General features: G+C 44.9%; 2 gene segments (V, D, J or C); both read left to right on the top strand.

The window, feature by feature from the left end:
* The first annotated feature begins 1,655 nt into the window (after nt 1-1,655).
* Nucleotides 1,656-2,210, top strand: LOC141580021 (putative non-functional T cell receptor beta variable 7-3). The segment is given in 2 exon segments: nt 1,656-1,750; nt 1,903-2,210. Coding segments are annotated over 2 exon segments (357 nt in total).
* A 7,586-nt stretch (nt 2,211-9,796) lies between these two features.
* Nucleotides 9,797-10,542, top strand: LOC141579983 (T cell receptor beta variable 9-like). The segment is given in 2 exon segments: nt 9,797-10,067; nt 10,187-10,542. Coding segments are annotated over 2 exon segments (462 nt in total).
* The last annotated feature ends 7,163 nt before the right edge of the window (nt 10,543-17,705 follow it).

Raw genomic sequence — 17,705 nt, 5'->3', positions numbered from 1 at the left:
TTTGTAGATTTAGAATTTTTTTTTAAATGTATTTATATTATTTTCCCTTGAATGAACAGGATGGGAACAGCCTTATAGTTGCTAATTTAAGGAGAAGGTATCATGGAAAAGTAACAGAAAATCGGAATTGTGTTCTAGAAGGTCCATTGTGGCTGTCCTAAGAGCATGCTCCCCAGGAACCTAAACCGTGAGAGTGCTTAGCAACCCAGAGTGCAACAGACAGTTCTTGGCCCCATGAATTTGGCCACAAGACTGGAGACAGTTGGAAAAGCTATGGAGTGTTGGAGTTCTTTTTACTCTCAATGCAGGAATCTCTTGAACTCCACAGATTAATGTCAGATAAATATTTTTCTACTACTAAGACTATTAAAATACAAACCAATGATGAGAAGTAAGCAGAAACAATAAGCAATTGAAGTGTATGGAGACAATAAATTTTTACCCATTCAAAGATAGGAAAATTTGTAGGACGATATTTAAAGGGAATTGAAATGTGAACAAGAAAACAGAGACTGCCAGAAACCATCAAGGTAACATTAAAAAACAAGATTAAATACAGAAATGATTAAGATTATCACTGTACACAAAATGGAAATGAAGAAAAGATGAAATGCTTCTAAGGGATTATTAGTGATGTCAAGGACAGAGCTGAAGAAGTTACGGAGACTCCAACACCAAAAATTAAATATGTAACCTTAGGGAGAGCTTAAGGGATGAGGAGTCAAAAACCTGTGGTTTCCAGCATAGTAGAATATACACTTTTTAATTGGAATTTCCCATTTTTCTTACATATAATAATTGAAGTTTCAAAAAGGGAAAGTAGAGAGAATAAGTAATCGTGATGAGATGTTAGAATTCAAATGAATATGAAGTAAGATGAATGTTTATATTATAATGAGATTATGGAACATAAATAACAAAGAGATGATTCTAAAAGCAGTCAAGAGGAAAAGATAAATCTCTCCTTGTGGAATAGGCTGAAATAAACAATGGAATTCAAGAAAGAGGATCAAAAATAACCATTTAGTCAGAATTATAATCCCCATTTATTAAATACTGAGATGGAGGAAAATATATTTACTGGTGGAAAAAGAAAAAAAAAACCTATGAGTTTGCCAACAAGGTATCTTTTCTGAACTATAGTCAACAAAGGTGGGAGTGGTCCTGGAAGAGAGGGACGAGATACAGATTGTGAAGGGATCCATGCAATGGGACAATCCCGTCGGGCTCCTGTGACTGGGGGGGTCAGGGAGGCTGGGAATGAATGGGGATGGCACTGGGGACCCTGACTTGCAGCAAAGACAATAAGCTCACCCCTTGGTGCCTTGTGTTGGGGGTGCTGTTGGCACATCCTAGAGAGCATGCCCAGCAGACAGAGGCGCGGCTGTGGGATGAGAAGATCAACTCAGAGATGCAGAGTGAAGCCTCTGGGTCCAGACAGCTCGGGAGCACAAAGTGAAGACACAAAAGATGCATTGATGTTGTTTAAAAGGAGCTAATAAATATCTAAAGCACTCATTCAAATGTGTTCTAATATAAATCCTGTGTTCTTGAGATTCTAGGGATTGAGAGAGGAAGTGATGTCACTACGGGAACTGTTCTGTGTTGGCACGAGGAACGAGGACGTCCCTCCTCCTCTGCTTCTGCTTGTGACCCTGATCGGGTAACGTTCCCACCCTGCCCTGACCCTCTGACTCTGCCATGGGCACCAGGCTCCTCTGCTGGGCAGCCCTGTGTCTCCTGCAGACAGGTGAGTCTTCAGAACAACAAACAGTTTCTGTGTGTGTGTGTGTGTGTGTGTGTGTGTGTGTGTGTGTGTGTGCTTGTAGGGGTGGGATGTATTTGTTTCTGTTGTGACTAAAATTATTTTCCTCATTCTGTTCCCAACTTCTGTCTCCACAGATCACACAGGTGCTGGAGTCTCCCAGTCCCCCAGTCACAAGGTCACAGAGAAGGGAAAAGATGTAGCTCTCAGTTGTGATCCAATTTCAGGTCATACGGTCCTTTACTGGTACCGACAGAGCCCGGGGCAGGGCCCAGAGTTTCTAATTTACTTCCAAGGCAAGAATATAGCAGACGACTCGGGGCTGTCCAGTGATCGGTTCTCTGCAGAGAGGCCTATGGGATCTGTCTCCACTCTGCAGATCCAGCGCACAGAGCAGGCGGACTCCGCGGTGTATCTCTGTGCCAGCAGCTTAGCCACAGCGTGACACAATTGCCTCCTTCCTGCTCACAAACCTCCTGCTCTCTCTCCTTGCTTCCTTCTGACAGTATTTTTCACCAGGGCATCCTCATCCTCATCTCACACCACTCCTCTGCTCTTCCAGAATCATTGGTTCCATTTCTGCTGTTCAGATCAGCAGATGTGCGTTGTACACATTAATCATTTTCTGTGGAAGGTCCTTTGTTGGTCTTAATTATCCATCCTTATTTTCCACATTGGATACTGCTCCCTTCATGTTTACTTGTTGCCTACAAGGGATCCTACTGTTTACATTCAAATTTTACTTTTCATTAATATGTATTTGATGCTGTCTTGAAGGCAATCTCATTATCACCCCAATTTTTGCTAATCTTTATTTTTATGGTAACATTAATTATTATTTGGGGGGACATGTATTTCATCTTTGGTAATGGAAATGAAATAACTATGCCCTTAAATTTCTGTATGTTCTTCCTACTTCAGGATAAATCCAATTTTCTTCCATTCATCCCATTCTATCCTGCTCCCTTTACATGATAGTTTTAAGGAAGAAAATACCAATCAGACTTTAACTGCAGCTTATGTGATAAGAGTTATTTAGAATTAGGGTGGGATGTTAGGCTGGATAACTCAAAGTAATAGGGTTAGAACTAGTGTTGGGAAGAGGGTTTGAGGAAGTTGCTCATAAAACCTGCAGGAATAGTCTCCCAGCTCACGCTGCAGACACTTCCCAGCATCCCTTGGGCCATTGCAGAAGCAATGATGAAACTTCACTTGTTGGCCACAGGATGGTACTGTGGTCCACTGGGATCTAAGCTGGCGCTGGAGAGGGTCTGGGAGAGCAGCCTAGGAGGGAAAGGGTTAAGAAAAATTAGGGCTTGGATCCAATATTATGCAGATGTTGTAGCAGTTTTCAGTGATTGCTGGAGTACCTACAGCTATGCAGGATGCAGGAGATACCGCTAATCTTTCATGTGATCCACAGTTGAAGAAGTTTGGCCAGGCAGCCTTGGCGTCAGGAGCAGGTGCAGACAGAGGAGCAGCTGTCTCAAAGGAACATGGGAAAGTGAGGCGCGGGCTGTGCCCTCAGCCCAGTGAGTGTCTGCTGCACCCCGTCTTCCCTGCAGGCCTCGCTAGGCAACAGCCTTCACAAGAGGAGGCCCATCCTGCCTGAGCCCAGTCAGAAGGACCTGGAGCAGGTGTACTCTGTAGGGGATGGGGGGTGACATCACAGCCCCACCAGACTGTTCCCTAGAGAGCAGCCTCTGAGCCCCAGGTGAACAGTTCTGACCATCACAGCACTTAGCTTAGAGAACCCCTCCTCACTGTGACCCTGCCATGAACCCCAAACTCTTCTGTGTGACCCTTTGTCTCTTGGGAGCAGATGAGTTCTGAAAACAGCTGCAAAACCCTGTAATGGGTTTACAGCATCTGGGGTCCAAGACTGTTTTCCTATTTCCTCCACAGAGTCCCCTACTTCTCAAGTCTTGTCTTCCTTATGATAGTATTTTGCACCAGGGCATCCTCATCCTCATCTCACATGACTCCTCTGCTCTTCCAGAATCTTCAGTTAATGGATCCCAATGTAAGAAGTCTTGCACCGGGACATGGGCTTCTCCCTGTGGGTACTAAAGTGGATGACAGGTTAAAGGAAAATAAAATGTGTGTTCCATATTGTTTTATAATATTTTACAAGAAAAACAACATTTCTGTCTCCAGCAGGCTTTGTGTGAGTACCCAGACACCAAGACACCACATTATGCAGACAAGAAAAGAGATGATCCTGGAATGTGTTCAGGTTAGGAACCATTATTCAATGTTCTGATATTGACAAGACCCAAGTCAGGGGCTGAAGCTGATCCATTATTCAGGTGGTGGTGGCAGCAGGACCAATGTTGATGTCGCCGAAGGGTATGGTGTCTCTTTAAACAAGCTTGAGCATTTCCCCCAACTCTGGCATCCACAAGCACTAGCCAGCCCTCTCTGTACCACTGTGGCAGCCCATCCGCAGCCCTCCGCAGCCAGCTGTCTGCACAAAAAGGGTAGCCACAGGCTGGAGGTGGGCAGTCCTTACGGAAGCCCCTGTCTCAACCAGAAGAAAAGGTTGCCCTTTGGAAGCTCTTCCCAGGCTTCCCAGTAGTGGGATCTCATTCTATGTGGGGTCCTGCAGCATAAAACCTGGAGTGAGCTGAGGTCTATCACTGCAGTGTGGATGTGTAAATACAAACAACATAATGGTATTTTGCTCAATTTGAAATACTCTGGTAATCGTGCAAAGGAATGGTAGCTTCCAACATTAAATTCATATTTCACTTTCTTTTCAAGGGAGAAGAAAAAAGCGGAAAGCAGCTGGAAAACTTGCGCCTGCTTGAGTGATCTGGGATTCTCACTAGCACACATAACATCACTTTGGTTTTGGTTCCTTGGAATACCAAACATGTGTTCTCTGGAGGACAGGAAAATCTGATTTTTTGTTGTTGTTATAAACTTATAAAACACACAAGTGAACAATCCACTTAGGAAGAGTGTTAATAGATGGAACAAACTCTGCCATTAGACCTGAAGATAATTGACTAGTAGAATTATCAAAAAGATTATAAGTCTCTTACGAAGTACCTGTTTTAGTTCCTCTGAGGAGAGATCAAGGAAGAAACTTAATTCTTACCATCACTGTGGCTTGGATTAAAATCCATGAAATCCTTAACTTGTTTTTCTTGTAAAATATTATAAAATAACACAGAAAACACATTTTATTTTCCTTTAGCCTGTCATCCTCTTTAACACCTACAGGGAGAAGCCCACGTCCCAGTGCAAGACTTCTTACATTGGGATCCATTAACTGAAGGACTGGGAGGTCCATGCTGGGCTCCATGGGAAGTTGCAAGCCCCATGTGCAGAGAACCCCATGTTTCTCTTCTGTGCCCAGTATTGCCCTGTGAGGCTGCCAAGGGGGGGTGCTGAGTCACCCAGAACTCCACTCATAAAAAGGGGAGCAGGCTGCTTGCTTTGCACACACACACACAAAAATAAATTCACCAATTGGCCAATCTGCTGAAAGCCAAAATGAAAGGCTAGTGGCTGAGATTGATGAATGCCCAATTTCTCAAATTACTAAATTTATAACAGCTCATGGTTCTTGATTTGACTTCAACAGCAAGTGAGAATTTTTTTCTTTCTCTATAGCTTTCTTTCAGCCAACTATTCTCAGTTATGTCTTAGCCTTTTATCAGTCCAGCTCATTTTCATACTAAATTTGTTGCATATCTCAGCAAAAAGCATGTCTCACCTTCTCCATATTTTACGTGGTCATGAGTGTGTTCCTGTCTTATTCTTATGTGATGCATTTCTAAATTGGACTGTACAGAACACAAGCATCTATTTGTATATGATTCCCATCTTATTGTATTTATTTATTTTTTTTGAGACGAGGTTTCTCTCTCATTACCCATGCTGGAGTGCAATGGTGCGATCTCGGCTCACCGCAACCTCCGCCTCCTGGGTTCAGGCCATTCTCCTGCCTCAGCCTCCCGAGTAGCTGGGATTACAGGCACGTGCCACCATGCTCAGCTCATTGTTTTGTATTTTTAGTAGAGACGGGGTTTCACCATGTTGACCAGGATGGTCTCGATCTCTCGACCTCATGATCCACCCGCCTTGGCCTCCCAAAGTGATGGAATTACAGGCTTGAGCCACCGCGCCCGGCCGATGACTCCCATGTTTTATGGGGCTAGGTCAGAGTAGGTGAGCGTGCACCATGATTCTCTGCTGGAATCTCTTTGGATTCTGTGTCCCCTGTCACACAATTTACTTTCATGTGCGTATTTCTCATGGGTTTCCTGACTTTTCGCGATGCTCATTGCAGGATATTGGTTAGAAATTTTATTACATCTAGTGACAGATTGTTCTCTTAAGGCAAAATAAAATATCCCAGACTCACTTTTCCATCGTTATGTCTATTAGTCGTGGTCCTGGAGATATCAAGGAGGGGCAAAAGGAGTATTTGCAAAGGTGTGGCAGGGTTAAGGGAACCCAATAAGAGAAGCTGAAGTAGCCAAGGAGTAGCAGAATCTGTTGTTCTTACTCACATTGGCCTGAAATAAGTAGGAGAGGTTGTGGCTCCCAAAGCATCTGGTACTGTAGCTTTGGGCCAAGGCTGCCTATAAGGTGCTATGCCCTTTGGTAGCGAAGGTAACCAATATAAAATAATGCAGTGAGAAAAGAGCCAGGGCATAGACAAATCAGGACAGGTGGTGACCCTACCTCCCTCTGCTCTCCTGCCATTGTCTCCCATTAGCCAAACTCACTCTGGAGTTAGAGAAGAAGTGAGCCCCAGTGACACAGAACACTGGGGTCAGCCTCTGAAGGCAGGATAGATCTGGAGACATTAACAGAAATTACCCAGAGCACTACACATAAGATGGCCTTGAGAGTGCTGAATCCCAGACTGGCCGGCTAGGTCTGTTCTGTGAGCTGATAAAGCCCTAGTATTATTTCTGTGGAATCTGTACTCTTAATAATTTACAGGCAACCCAAGTGCACTTTGGATCTGATCAGATGGAGTAAATCTTGGGGACTCTGCACCACTGGTCACTCAGGGTTGGTAATGTTTTCTAAGGACAAAAAAAAAAAAAAAAAAGAATTAGAACCGGAAAATTTGGTTGAATCTAGCATCGGATCGGAGAGATGACCTTAGGACAGCCAGGAAGAGTTGGACGGGGTTTAGTCACAGGCTCCTCACCCTCTGCTGATGGGCAGGTGTGTGAGCTCCAGCAAGGAGCACTGCAGCACTAGGTGGGAGGAGGCTGAGAGTGTTGAGGGGGCAGCCTGGGAGCTGGGGCAGTGTAGACAGAGGAGCAACTGTCTCGTCACAGATGCTTCTGTCCTTACCCAGCCCTTCTGCTCTGCAGAACAGGGAGGAAGTTCGGGTTGTGGGGAGCACCGGACCTCCGGAAGCCTGTAGGGGGAGGACAGAGGACAGTGACATCACAGGATTCCCCTCCCAACAGGAAAATCAAGGCCCAGAACTCACTTGGCTCTTCCCCAGGAGGACCAAGCCCTGAATCAAGTGTAGTGCTGCCTGCCTCATTGTGCCATGAACCCCAGGCTCTTATCCTGGGCACTGCTTTGTCTCCTGGGAGCAGGTGAGTCCTTGCAGACAGGACAGCACCCCCATTCTGAGCTTGCCCCCTACCCCTGTGTCCCCCACTTTACCTTGGGGAGGAGGTGCCACCAGGCTGTCTTCCTGTGCTCATCCTCCATCTGCTTTTCCCACAGGCCCAGTGCAGGCTGAAGTCACCCAAAGTCCCACACACCTGATCCAAACAAGAGGACAGCAAGTGACTCTGAGATGCTCTCCTATCTCTGGGCACACCAGTGTGTCTTGGTACCAACAGGCCTCAGGTCAGGGGCCTCAGTTTATCTTTGAATATGTTGATGAGTTAAAGAGATCAGAAGGAAACTTCCCTGGTCGATTCTCAGGGTACCAATTCTCTGACTATCACTCTGAGATGAACATAAGCACCTTGGAGCTGGAGGACTCAGCCCTGTATCTCTGTGCCAGCAGCTTGGCACAGCCCTGCAGAGTCACTGCCACTCTGTGCACTAACCTCTCTGCTTCAGTATATGGCAATCTCAGATCAGACAGCTGTGAGAACCTGGGGCCTTTAGGGGGAAAGAAAAATAATTTCAGGACTCTGAACAAGGCTGGGGAAAGCAAGGCCAGGAGGATCTGCTCAGAGGACGCTGCTGCTTCGGGAGGTTCATGGCAAATTACCTTCTTTGCCGGATGCTGTACAGTCATAGAGTAGCTGACACTCTTCTTTTTAGGAAAAGAAATTCATTTTCATATCAAGATTGTTGGACTGACGTGTAATATAGAAGGTAACATCTCAAGGGCTTGCTTTATATAATTAAAAGAGAAGAAATTGAAATTTGGGGAAATTTGAGGAGAGAGAACATGATTAAAGATTATTTAAAAACAGAGGTAGAGCTACCAGATGATTTAAAAAAATTGTGTTTGCTGCAACATAACCTATCAAAGTTTTCAATAGCTAGAAAATGTGCTGCAAGGCCTGGTAGCAACTGGCATCATCCCGGGGCCAGCCTAGGATGGTCATCACTGCAGAGTCAGTTGCCCTGTGGCCTGGAGCTGGTCCTAAGGTCTTCCTTCTGGACTTCGGCCTCAATTTTCAAAACAGAGGAAGTCATTTTGCTGCTGCTGCTAAGCAGATAAAGGCTCCCATTTTCCCAAAGATAAATTCCACTTCCATGGTATCTCTCTCTGACACTCACCGCCCAGATCCCATTACCTTCTGCGACCAAACGCCTCTTTGATTATTTCCTAAAACTCTGCAGCCTTCACATTGTCTGCATTTGTGCTCAGTATTTCCATGGCCTGGAAGGACCTTCTTTCTCCCAAGAAACAGCTAGACCTGCTTCATCTGTCAAGTATGGGCTCACACCTGCTTTCCTCTTCACTTCTTACCATGACATTCCCCAGCACTGTACTAGATCACCATCTTTATTATTTTCATAGGAAAAACCAAGTACTAATTAAGTATATCATAAATATTCTCGGATGTTGTGAAATACATGTCAATTCCTGCTTACATGGAGTCCTGGAATATTATTGCTATTATTAATATGAGGGATATTGTTAACCACTAACCATTTCTTGGTTAGAGATCAAAGTCACTTCCGTGTGGCGATAGCAAATGCAAGAATCAACTGAATCTGCCTGAATTATAGCTGGCAGTGTTATTCATTTCAAATTTTTACAATTTAGAAGTAAATTTGTAAAATCTAGAAACCCTCATAAAATACGCTATCTAAAATTTAGTAATAATGAATCTAAATACAAAATATGAAAAAATATAGGTGTAATTAACCTGGAGGAGCTGTGGAATGCAGGGTTTCCAGGCTGCGTCTGCTTGATGTCATCACACTGTCTAACCGTATGGCCTTTATAATTCTGGCTGCTCTCTACCATCTTAGCATATTATTTGCAATTACATAACAATTGTTTATTTTGTAATCAAAATGTTGGTTCATGTGTCCTTTGCCTCCATTGACCAAGGGTGGATTTGAAACTCAACCCTAAACTGACGTTTCTGGGACAGCATGGAGAGGGTGTGTAAGAGGGTGGGGGTTGCAGGAGTAGGGGCATCTGTGTTCCTGATTTGGACAATTTGAACAACTCAGGTCAGAAGGTATGAATCCATGAGACTGTAGACCGTTGGCCACGTGGAGGCGCTGCGGCTCCGCAGTGCTGCGGAGAACTCAGAGGAGGGGTGGGAGAGTGCCAGGAGGGGAGGGCTGAAGGGGAGGCTGGGCTGCCTGCTGGCATCAGCGGGGTGGAGGGAGTCTCCTGAGTGGGGCCGGGACATGTGAGATCAGCACAAACTCTCATTGCCTTGGAAGGGTAGGGGCGCCAGAGTCCTCAGTTTGCACTAAGTAGGGAGTGTCTCTGCCTCTGCAGGGTGAAGGGACTGGGGTGGCAAGGGCTGGGAGTCAGTGTCAGGGCAGGGACAAGGTGGGCAGAGGGAAGTAAGGTGTGATGGGGGCATGAGGGGACTGTGTTCGATCCTCCTCACCTTGAGTTTCAGGGCTGTGCAGGACAGGAATTACAGTACATGGAGTAGCAGAACCTGACACCTGACAGAATCCCCTTCTGAGTGCAGTGGGTGGAGTGGCCTGCGGGGGAAAGTCCATCAGTGAGGTGACGTCACGGGCCAATGCTCCTATCAGGAAGAAGAGAGCATGGGAACTGCAGAAGGCTTACTACAGAGACCCCAGTCCCAGCCAGGAGATGCTGCCATGGGCTTCAGCCTCCTCTGCTGTGTGGCCTTTTGTCTCCTGGGAGCAGGTGAGTCCTGGGCATAGCTTGAAAGTCTCTGATCTCCGTTTCCTATCCCTGAAATGCACACGGGCCGATGACGGCTTTCTTCTGTGCCTTACCCTTAACTACCCTCTTCTGACACACAGGCCCAGTGGATTCTGGAGTCACACAAACCCCAAAGCACCTGCTCACAGCAATTGGACAGCAAGTGACGCTGAGATGCTCCCCTAGGTCTGGAGACCTCTCTGTATACTGGTACCGGCAGAGCCTGGACCAGAGCCTCCAGTTTCTCATTCAGTATTATAATAAGAATGAGGGAGAAAAAGGAAACATTCCTGAACGATTCTCAGGAAACCAGTTCCCTAACATGAGCTCTGAACTAAACCTGAGCTCTTTGGAGCTGGGGGACTCGGCTTTGTATTTCTGTGCCAGCAGCATAGCACAGCCCTTCGTGAGCATCAGCCTTCTGTGCAATAACATTCCTGCCCGACTCAGGAAGTGACAGTGAGCGGACTGCTGCCAGCTAGAGGGGCTCAGGCCCTGGAGAGTGGACAGGCCTTTCCCAGACACTCTCTGGAGCTTCTGTACGTGCCCTGGTTTAATGCACACTGAAACTGTGTAAGCTAAGTATTATTTTACCTGTTTACGTATCCGAGGGACAGTAGATGTCCTGGGGCTCATATTCAATAGCTAGCTGAAGTATGCTCTTTCCACACCTATGCACCGTCCCCCCACACTCCGTAGATCTGTCCTTTGGCCTGGTGTCCCCTTTTCATGTCCCCATGAGCAGAATATGAAGGTCATGCATTATACTGTGAGCATTATAACTTCTCCCCTGACAAGTCCAATGAACACATGATTTCCAGGCAAAACATATCCATTTATTCTTTATTGTGATAAAAAAACAGGAGGCGGGGAGCAGTTTTCTGCACTGTAGCCATCCTTTGGGAAAGGCTGTGTGATCTCTTTTATGGATACTTATGAGGAGAGAGCTTTCCCACGTTCACAACAAAGAGCAAAGAAGTGGTTTTTTATGGGAAGTGTAGTCTTCCTGTGCCTGATGCAATCTACCGTCAGGGAAAGTACATGGAAAATTGTTATTCATTAGTTAATTTTTGTTTTTTTGAAACATAATCTTGCTCTGTCACCCAGTCTGGAGTGCAATGGGGCGATCTTGGCTCACTGCAACCTCCACCTCCTGAGTTCAAGCAATTCTCCTGCCTCAGCCTCCCGAGTAGCAGGAACTACAGGTGCACGCCACCATGCCCAGCTAAATTTTGTATTTTTAGTAGAGATGGGGTTTTACCATGTTGGCCAGTCTTGCAGAGATTTTAGAGAGGTAAGTTTAAAAAGAGTCATATAAAGTGTAGGTTCAAGAAATCTTAGGGCCCTATAAATTCTCTGCCAAATCTCCAATCTAGCACAGTTATTTACTCTGTGAAATTCTGGTAACAAAGGCAGACACATATTACTTTTGCCTGACTCAACTACATTTCAGACAGTCATCCCAAATGCAAATATGGTGGTCTGATAGTTCATTAGGTAAAATTAAGATAAAGAGTTGCCAATTAAGGAAATATGACAATGTTACCCCTTATGAACTTCCTGCTTGATAACTGAGTCTGACATGCATGAAGGTGAGGTGCTCCCAGAAAGATATGGCTTCAGTACGATTGGCCATCACACAAGAGAGCTTATAGAAGAAGGCACAGCTTGACTGGAAAGACCATAGAGGAGCCTCTAGTGGCTTCCATCACATCCGCTCCTCCCATCTCTGATTTCAGCTTTGCTGCCATGGACAGTACCAGTTCCCATTCACCTCTTGCTGACAGTGCCCCTCCACAGTGTCTGCTTGGAATGTTGCTACTTCCTGCTCTGGGGCCTTCTCTGATATTATCTGAGCCCACTTGGGCTGTACTCAAAGGCAGCCAGAAATCCTGATGCTCCTAGTGGAACAGGACAGGGGAACAAAAGCTCCAACCTGCCCATTCATGCAGGAACTCCAGAGAGCATCCTGTGTTCTCTTGGAGGTCCCAATGGATTCCATCTCCTCTTGCCCCAGCACAAACACAATATTAGTCTTTCATCCTAGTTTATTCATTCCTTATTTTGTTTTCCTGCTCCCTTACTTTTTCCTGGAATCATTTCCCAAATTAGCTACATGCACCCAAGCCTCCTCGTCACACACTTTGTCTTCAGAGACAACCTGATCTGTGGCAGTGATGGAATGAAGCAACCATCCAAAGACCCTTCCTTTTGAAGGGGACCACTGTTTTTCTTTTACTCATACTGCTACTGATTCATTCAAGAAGTCTTATGATGATGTATATAAACTAATCTTTTCCAGGTTCATTTGGATTTATCAGGCATTCCCAGCATTCTCAGGATGACTCTCTGCTCCCTTAAAACTTTGAACCTATTTTGAACTGAATAAATGTGGATTCTGTTTACAGCAGTAGAATCTGCCTGGACTCAGATAATCATTCATTCCTTTCTTCATTCAGTCAACAAACCTTAATGGGTTATAGGTGAAGAGTAGATTCAAGTTTTGTGGGGCACAAAGTTGATACATTTTAGGTAGCTCTTTGCAAAAATGAATGCAAAATAGCAAAGTGTTGTAAAGATCCTGTGCAAGGGAGATGCCCTGAAGTTAGTTTTCATTGGCTTTATGATAACTACATAGGCACTGTCCAGGTACTTGGGAAACACCAGTGCAAAAAACAGACAAAGCCTCAAGTTGAGGTAGACAATTTTAACACATAATTATTATAATTTATCATAGTTAGTAATAAATTAATTTAAAAGTAGAAGGCTATATTTCTTTTTTTTATTTTTTATTTTTTATTTATTTATTTATTTTTTTTTTTATTGCATTTTAGGTTTTGGGGTACATGTGATGAACATGCAAGATTGTTGCATAGGTACACACATGGCAGTGTGCTTTGCTGCCTTCCGTCCCCTCACCTGTATCTGTCATTTCTCCCCATGCTATCTCTTCCCACCTCCCCCCGCCCCTCCCCCATTTCCCCCCAACGGACCCCAGTGTGTAGTGCTCCCCTCCCTGTGTCCATGTGTTCTCATTGTTCAACACTCGCCTATGAGTGAGAATATACGGTGTTTGATTTTCTGCTCTTGTGTCAGTTTGCTGAGAATGATGGTTTCCAGGTTCATCCATGTCCCTACAAAGGACGTGAACTCATCATTTTTGATGGCTGCGTAATATTCCATGGTGTATATGTACCACATTTTCCCTATCCAGTCTATCATCGTTGGGCATTTGGGTTGGTTCCAGGTCTTTGCTATTGTAAACAGTGCTGCAATGAACATTCGTGTGCATGTGTCCTTGTAGTAGAATGATTTATAATCCTTTGGATATATACCCAGTAATGGGATTGCTGGGTCAAATGGGATTTCTATTTTTAGGTCCTTGAGGAATCGCCACACTGTCTTCCACAATGGTTGAATTAATTTACATTCCCACCAACAGTGTAAAAGTGTTCCTATTTCTCCACATCCTCTCCAGCATCTGTTGTTTCCCGATTTTTTAATGATTGCCATTCTGACTGGTGTGAGATGGTATCTCAATGTGGTTTTGATTTGCATTTCTCTGATGACCAGTGATGATGAGCATTTCATATGTTTGTTGGCCTCCTGTATGTCTTCTTTTGTAAAATATCTGTTCATATAGAAGGCTATATTTCTGATAGGTGCTTACCTCCCCAGAGAAGACAGAGTGTTGTTGAGAGTACTGACATTCTTGGTAGATCACACCTGATTTAGGGAATGATCCTTAGAGCTCTAGAAGTCTATGTGCCCTTCTTTGCAAAATGAAGGTCCAGATCTAAAAAGCTTTTAAATTGTTGTTCCTGCCCGGCTCAACCATGAGGATTTGCCCCTATGCTGTGTGGCTCTTGGTCTCCCAGGACCAGGTGAGTTCTGGGCATATATGGGAAAGTCCTTCCCGGGCTTCCCAAGCCCCAGCCATGGCCTCCCTTGGGGGTGCTCATGGGTCTCCTCCCTGTCTCCACTTCCGATTCTGTGTCCTCTCCCACTGGAGCGTGATTGTGGGAATTACCCAACCAGGTCACATCAAGATGTGCAGTAGATAATCTATTGTATCTGAAATAACTATTGCAGTGCTATTGACTAGATGAGTGTTTTGCACCATAGCACATTTATGAATCCATCGACCTTCTTCCATTAGGTGACTACAAGATCTTCTGGATAGAAATAGAGCATATCCCTGTGACCCTAGAGACTCCAGATAGGTGCAGTTACTGGTGAATATTTCAACCACATTCCTAATGAGCCTCCTCTTTTCTTTGTGGTAAGTACAGTCACTCAGGGGATTTAGGTGCAGTGTTTGTGGCTTCACCTGAAGCAAAGGGAAAAATCCCATGAGAACACTTAGCAGCCTGGGCTCAGATGGCGAGGCTCCTATCAGGTGTAATGAGGTGCTACAGCAGGAAACAAGTCTTCAAATGGTAATGACCCTGAACCTGAAACTTGGAAACCTTTCCGGATGTCAGGTGACCCTTTTAACCAAGGGTATCCCTGTAGGCTGAATACGAGTATCCAGAGGTTAAACAAAGAGGAAAATAATTCAACTTGGAGTTGAGTTTTGTGCAGGGAAGTCATAAAAGGCACCAGGACTGCTATGACAATGTTCTTTAGACTACAGAAATGTTCACAAAAATGAAAGTAGTATTCAAATAAAGAATTTCTCATGATAGGAATAAAATATACATAGAAGAACAAATTCCCCTACTAAAATCATGGAAAGAGCTCATGAGTTTATAAGATTTCTTTCAAAACAGACCTAAAAATTATTCAACTCTATTATACATGATTTGTTCCATGGGGAAGAGATGGGGTGTGGCAAGTTAGCTCTGCAGTTCACCCATTTAGCAGGGCCAGTGACATCATCAAGACACTGAGAGCCCAACTTCAATTTGCTTACAGCAGGGCTGGGAGACACAAGATCCTGCCCTAGAGCTGAAATGGGCACCGGGCTCTTCTATGTGGCCCTTTGTCTACTGTGGGCAGGTGAGGACTGGTCACAGGAGGGCCTCCTTCCCTGGAATTCCCAAGACCTCCATGCAAGTTTTTCTGTTGGGATGACAACATCAGTGTCTGTTGCTCTCTATTATAGGACATGGGGATGCTGAAATTACCCAGAGCCCAAGACACAAAGGCACAGAGACAGGAAGGCAGGTGACCTTGAAGTGTCACCAGACTTGGAACCACAACTATATGTACTGGTATCGACAAGACCTGGGGCATGGGCTGAGGCTGATCCATTACTCATACGGTGTTCAAGACATTAACAAAGGAGAAGTCTCTGATGGCTACGTTGCCTCCAGATCAAACCTAGAGGATTTCCCTCTCACTCTGGAGTCTGCTCTCTCCTCCCAGACATCTGTATATTTCTGTGCCAGCAGTGACTCCACAGTGCTGCACAGCTGCCTCCTCTCTGCTCATAAAGGGCAGTTAGAATGATTGAAGTCGCCTGTGCTCTCATGTCCCAGCCTTCCTGGGAGTCAGAGAGCCCTGGTCAGCCTGGGGGCTGCAGAGCAGGGGCCACGTGACCCTTGGTGTTGAGTTCCATTCCTACCCCAGTCTCAGGCAAGGGCTAAGTGATGATTCCAAGTGGTTTGGAATTCTTCTTCTTCTTCTCTCCTTTTTTTTTTTTTTTTTTTTTTTTTTTTTTTTATGTTATGCCCATGAAGCCCAGGGAAGAGAAGATTATTCTGTTGTAACTACAGCCTGAGCCTGAGTGAAGGCTTTTCTAGCAATGAGTTTTAGGGACATTTGTGAACTACCTACCTCCTTCTAATCGTAGCCTCTATCACGGTGACTGAGATTTAGGTAAGGAATGCTTTGTTCAAACAAAGTCATAGGAAATGGAGGTCATCCCAACACCCTTAGCTTCTGCACTTCCCTATTTCTGCTTCTGAAATGAAAATGGAATCTTTTGAGATTCCTAATTCCCTTGACATTTCAAACCCACCATACTCTTCTCTCCCCTAAGGGCTGGGTGATCTTTCCATTTACCCTTCAACTCACAGTCATAAATCTTTGCCTGTGTGGTCTCTGCTCCTGGGCCGGCGGCGGGGTGGGGAGGTGAGGGGGCATGGGTGGGGGTGGTCAGGGCGGCTTTCTTCTAAGGGCAATAGAACCCACAAGATCCTATACCATTAACCATTTACCTACCTCTCTATCATCATTTTGCACCAAGTTTTCCTTGGCTCTCTGCTCCAGCCACACTCCCCTACATTCAGTTATTTCTTCATATAAGTCAGTTGTTTTCCACCCTTGGGATTGTTTATATAAATTCTTTCTTCTGCACTGAGCATATGTGCCACCCACTTAGTATCACATCTCCACTTCATTTCTTAAATTAAAGTGTATTTCAGGCACATTTGCTCTCAATTGAAAAAAGCAAAAAACAAAAAACAAGTCTTTAGAAAATTTAAGAAAAATAATTTTAGCATTCATTTGAGGGATGAGTTTTTTAGAGGAGACAAAAAAAAGCCAAAAGAACAATATTCATACCAATATGAATATTGTTACATTAAATTGTTTCAAGTTAAAACACATCATAAAAAAAGTTAAGTTGCAGCCTGGGAAAGGCATGAGGAATGCCTACAAATGGTGACAAATCAGTGTGACAGAACATTTCAGGTCACCGAATACCTGGAGCTCCTCCATGGTTCCTGGTCTGCTTTGCAGTTGGAGGGTTGGAAATATGTCACCAGGTTCTGAAGAGTGGGATAAAATGATGTCAGCTCATTCCAAGCCTGGCCCTTAAAAATATTCTGTGGCATTGTGTTTAGGGTCTCTAAATGTACTTCTATTTGTAGAGTATTGGTATGTGGCATAGAGTTGTACTCATGGCTGAGATTTATTAAAGTGTCATAGTAAATACGCTGCAGCAGATCATATGAAGAAAACACACAGGTGGAATCGGGAGGAATTCACAGGCAGGCTTCCTTATGCTCTCTTCCTCCCATGAGAGGTCACCTAGAGCTCTCTCTCCTCCCAGCAGCAAAAATGCATTAACATACGTGCAGTGTTTCTGCCAAGGGAGCCCATTAAAGACTTAGCACCCAAGAGTTTTTAGTAGAGGCTGGTCACACAGGCACCTGCTATCTAGCATGAACCAAAAGTCTAGATCCTAGAAGGAAACCTGATGTTCAGCATAACATTATTTGCAACACCAGTCTAGGCCCAGTGAGCCACCCCTCCCAGTCAGGAGAAACTTTACATCAGTTCAGGACACCAGCCAAGTTCCCAGATGTCAGCCAAAGTTCAATGTTGTAAGCAGGACTTTCTAAGCACCGCAGTCTCCAGCCTCCTCTGCTCCTGTTCACAAGGACCCTGAACTGGCAAAGCTCCCATCCTGTCCTGACCCTGCCATGGGCACCAGGCTCCTCTGCTGGGTGGCCCTCTGCCTCCTGGGGGCAGGTGAGTCCTAGGAACACCATGATCATTCCATTGGAAATTCCAGTGATTATTCCAATTATTTCTATCCTTCTGTTTTCAAATTCTGTCCTTTTCCTTCACAGAACTCATGGAAGCTGGAGTTGTCCAGGCCCCTAGATATAAGATTACAGAGAAAAGGCAGGCTGTGGCTTTTTGGTGTGATCCTATTTCTGGCCATGC

This window comes from Saimiri boliviensis, chromosome 10 (assembly GCF_048565385.1).
Source record: "Saimiri boliviensis isolate mSaiBol1 chromosome 10, mSaiBol1.pri, whole genome shotgun sequence".
Classification (NCBI taxonomy): Eukaryota; Metazoa; Chordata; class Mammalia; order Primates; family Cebidae; genus Saimiri; species Saimiri boliviensis.
This window is presented reverse-complemented; position numbering and strand designations above follow the sequence as displayed.